Source organism: Panicum virgatum, chromosome 3N (genome assembly GCF_016808335.1).
Source record: "Panicum virgatum strain AP13 chromosome 3N, P.virgatum_v5, whole genome shotgun sequence".
Taxonomy (NCBI): Eukaryota; Viridiplantae; Streptophyta; class Magnoliopsida; order Poales; family Poaceae; genus Panicum; species Panicum virgatum.
The window spans coordinates 66628030-66631449 of record NC_053147.1 but is presented as its reverse complement, the minus strand read 5'-3'; the positions used below and the strand labels follow the sequence as shown (position 1 = coordinate 66631449).

General features: G+C 42.4%; 1 protein-coding gene across 1 annotated transcript; it reads right to left on the bottom strand.

Moving 5' to 3' along the window:
* Positions 1 to 214: 214 nt before the first annotated feature.
* On the bottom strand, positions 215 to 2770 carry LOC120668038. The gene is made up of 4 exons (XM_039947996.1): positions 2701 to 2770; positions 738 to 2531; positions 539 to 657; positions 215 to 448 (listed from the first exon to the last, which is right to left on the bottom strand). Exons 1-4 carry the CDS (start codon positions 2768 to 2770, stop codon positions 215 to 217), a joined length of 2217 nt encoding a protein of 738 aa, XP_039803930.1.
* Positions 2771 to 3420: the final 650 nt, after the last annotated feature.

The window sequence follows — 3420 nt, the reverse complement described above, 5'->3', positions numbered from 1 at the left end:
CTATTCACTTATTCAGGCATCATGGGCTTCAGTTCGACAATTCTTCTTCTTCCTATTCTTCTTCTCCTGCTAATGAACTTGAAGTAGAGGGTGATTGCATTGGCTCATCTTCATCATCATCAGAAGAGGAAGCCTCCTCTTCGTCATCCAGAACAGGGATCAGCTTCCTTTTCTTCTTCCTATGGTCCTGGTTACTTCCCTTCCTTTTCTTTTGCTATTGTGATGATGGTTCTGCTTCAGCTTCAGCATCATTTCCTTCTTGTGCTTGCTCTTGTTCCTGTTCTGGAATGCCTGTGATCCACTCATTGTCTTCGTCTTCATCAAAATCAACCACAATTGGGTCTCTAGTCTTGTCTTCCCTCTTTTGCTTCAATTTGGAGTTGAATTTCACAAAAACAAGGTCTTTCATTCTGTCATGGCCAAGCTTATTGCGTCTCTTTGTGTGGACCTATTTTAAGTACCAGATTAGTACACCATAGATAAGTTGAGGGCCTATTTTTAGACTGTCTATGTCTAATAAAAAAATTTAAATGCTTACTTGCTCATATGAACTCCAGTTTCTCTCACATGCTGAAGAGCTGCAAGTCAAACCAAGGATTCTTGCAGCCAATTTCCTGAGGTTTGGTGAACTTGTGCCATGATTCAGCCACCACTTAGCTACATTAAAAAATAGCACACATTAGAAAATGGGATAAAAATAAATAACAAAGCAAATGATGAAATGAATTTTATCACACCTGGATCAAAATTTTTGCTTCTCCATTGCCTTCTAGCAATTTCCTTTCCAAATGATCCATCCCCATCCTGATATTGCTCAAGCTCACTAATGATCTGGTCTTGTATATCTGTTTTGTCAACCATCTTTGTGATGCAAGTTATTAGACCTTCTCTGAATGTTTCATCTAATTCAATTTCCAACTTGTTTGGATAGTAATAATATGGATTCAAGTAGTAACCAGCTCTATGCAAAGGAGATTTGAGCTTGTTGTCCCATCTTTTGTCAATTATATTAAACACTTCCTGAAACTTGACCTCCTCATTGTCAAACCTCTCAGAGATGTCATTCTTTGCTTCCAATAAAGCTCCATACAAGAACCCCATAGCTGGTACATCACTGTCCATCCTCCTAAGCACATTAACCAGTGGCTCAAAAAAATTGATAGCACAGTCTACTCCTTTCCAAAATGGGTCAGACTTCACAATTTTGTTGGCTGCCTTCCCCTTCACCTTCTTCAGATACCCCATCTCATTCATGTCATCAGATCTGAAGAGCCTCATCAATTGTTTCTTATTCTCCTGCATGCTCTTCAAGTTTAAATAGGCAGTAGCAAACCTAGTAGTGCCACACCTAACCAAGTCTTTGCCAAGAAATTTCCTCATCAGGTCAAGAACCCTTGTATGAGCATAAAGAAATATTGTCAAACTCCTTGCTTTGCTTATTGTTTCATCAACTAAAGGTAGCTTGCCAATGTCTTCCAACATAAGATCAATCCAATGGGCAGCACAACCATTCCAAAATATGGATGGTCTCTTTGCTTTCAACATACCAGCAGCAATATCATTTACTCTTGCATTGTCGGTCACCACTTGAACAACATGTTTCTCCCCAATGTCTTCTATACACTTGTCAACTAGTTCAAAGATGTATTTGCCATCTTTCCTAGCAGCTGAACAATCCACTGATTCTAGAAAGCACACCCCATATGCACTATGAACTACCAAATTCATCACCCCCCTGCCTCTTTTGTCTGTCCAAGCATCTGTCATGACAGTACAACCATGAAGTTCCCAAGATTGCTTGTGTGCCTTTAATGTATCCAACACTCTCCTCTTCCTTTTCTGTAAGAATTTTCCACTCATCTCTTTCCTAGAAGGCCCTCTCAAGTTCCTGCCATAATCTCCATTTGCCTCAAGCATAAGATCAAAGCTTGGAAGAGTGACTGTGTTGTGTGGAATACTTGCTTCATAGAAAAACTGGCAGATGTATTCACATGCTCTGTCCCTCTTCTCTTCTCTCTTCTCAGTAGATAACTTTGATTGTACCTTCTCAGCTAGCCCTGATTTACCCTTTCTTGCAGCTACAACTTCTTCTGGAGTTAGCTTACAATACTTCTCAATAGGGCCACTGCTGGAGCTACCTTTTACTTTCTTAAGCACAACAACAGCATTGCCAGCATCAGTATCACTTGCTTCTTCTCCCTCTGAATGGCTCAAATCCACTATGGCTCTATCTTCCTCTTTCTCCTTAGCCTTCCTTTCCCTGACATTAGCCTTCCCTTTGAGAAATTTGAGCATTTCCTTCTGAACATCAGATGGAACCTTACCACACTTTGCAACATTAGACTTTGGTACTTTTGCAAGGTGGAGCTTGATTCTGGTTATACCACCATGGTATAAACCTTTGCAATAGTTACACCTAAGAGAGTTTTTCTTGGTAACATCAGGCATTGTGCAATGCTTCCATCCAGGATCAGTTGAATCAGTAACTATAGCTGCTGCTGTTGTATTTATGGATGCAGTACTTGATAGGCCTACAACAACATGGTACATAGTTCAAATCAGTCTACTACTCTACTGTCTACAACTCTACATCAATATTGGTCTACATTCTACAAGTCTACAACTCTACGCAAGTTTCAATTTCAGGATGACAAAGAACTGCAGATCTGAAGAACAGAAGTGATAAAGTGAAGAACTTGCCTTGCATGCCTGGAGCACTCTCACTCTGAGATGGATCAGGTTCTGATGTTGGCTCACTTGGCTGAGGCATCGTTGTAGTTGCCGGCGGGTGCAGAGGCACCACTACTAGAAATTTGCTTATCCATGATGTTTTCCTCGTGACGTTCTAATTTTTTGTCACAGAACAGTTCCTTATCATGACATAAGTTATCAGTTCGTCATAGATGACTTGTGACGGAGCCCAACCTACATGAAATTATGACGGAAGCTAAAGAAGCGTCATAAAACAATACAAGTTTTCGTCATAAATTGAACTCGCCATTTATATAATAGATTTGTTTCAACGTGTCGTCGTACACTACCATCCACATGTCCAAGCAGCCCCACCACCATCCAAGCGTAGGCCTGTGTGGGTGGGTCTCACTGTCACTGCGTGTCCCACCAGGACATCCTATCCACGTGTCTGTGTGGGTCCCACTGCAGCCAATGTGTTTTGCAGGGATCCCACCATCCAAGTGTCTGTGTGGGTCCCACTGCATCCAATGTGTCTTGCGGGGATCCCACCGTCCAAGTGACGTCTCGTGTCTCAGTGTGGGTGGGTCCCACTGTCACCGCGTGTCCCACCAGGACATCCTATCCACGTGTCTGTGTGGGTCCCACTGCAGCCAATGTGTCTTGCGGGGATCCCACCGTCCAAGTGACGTCTCGTGTCTCAGCACTATCGCGCAGGCCCAGGAACCA

Bases quoted from the DNA above. Each gene is read 5' to 3' on its own strand.
- LOC120668038 (XM_039947996.1), bottom strand. From the start codon at position 2,770: ATGCCTCAGCCAAGTGAGCCAACATCAGAACCTGATCCATCTCAGAGT. The intron at 2,532-2,700 runs GCAAGTTCTTCA...ATGTTGTTGTAG, and splicing joins GAGTGCTCCAGGCATGCAAG to GCCTATCAAGTACTGCATCC. The intron at 449-538 runs GTAAGCATTTAA...TACTTAAAATAG, and splicing joins ACTGGAGTTCATATGAGCAA to GTCCACACAAAGAGACGCAA.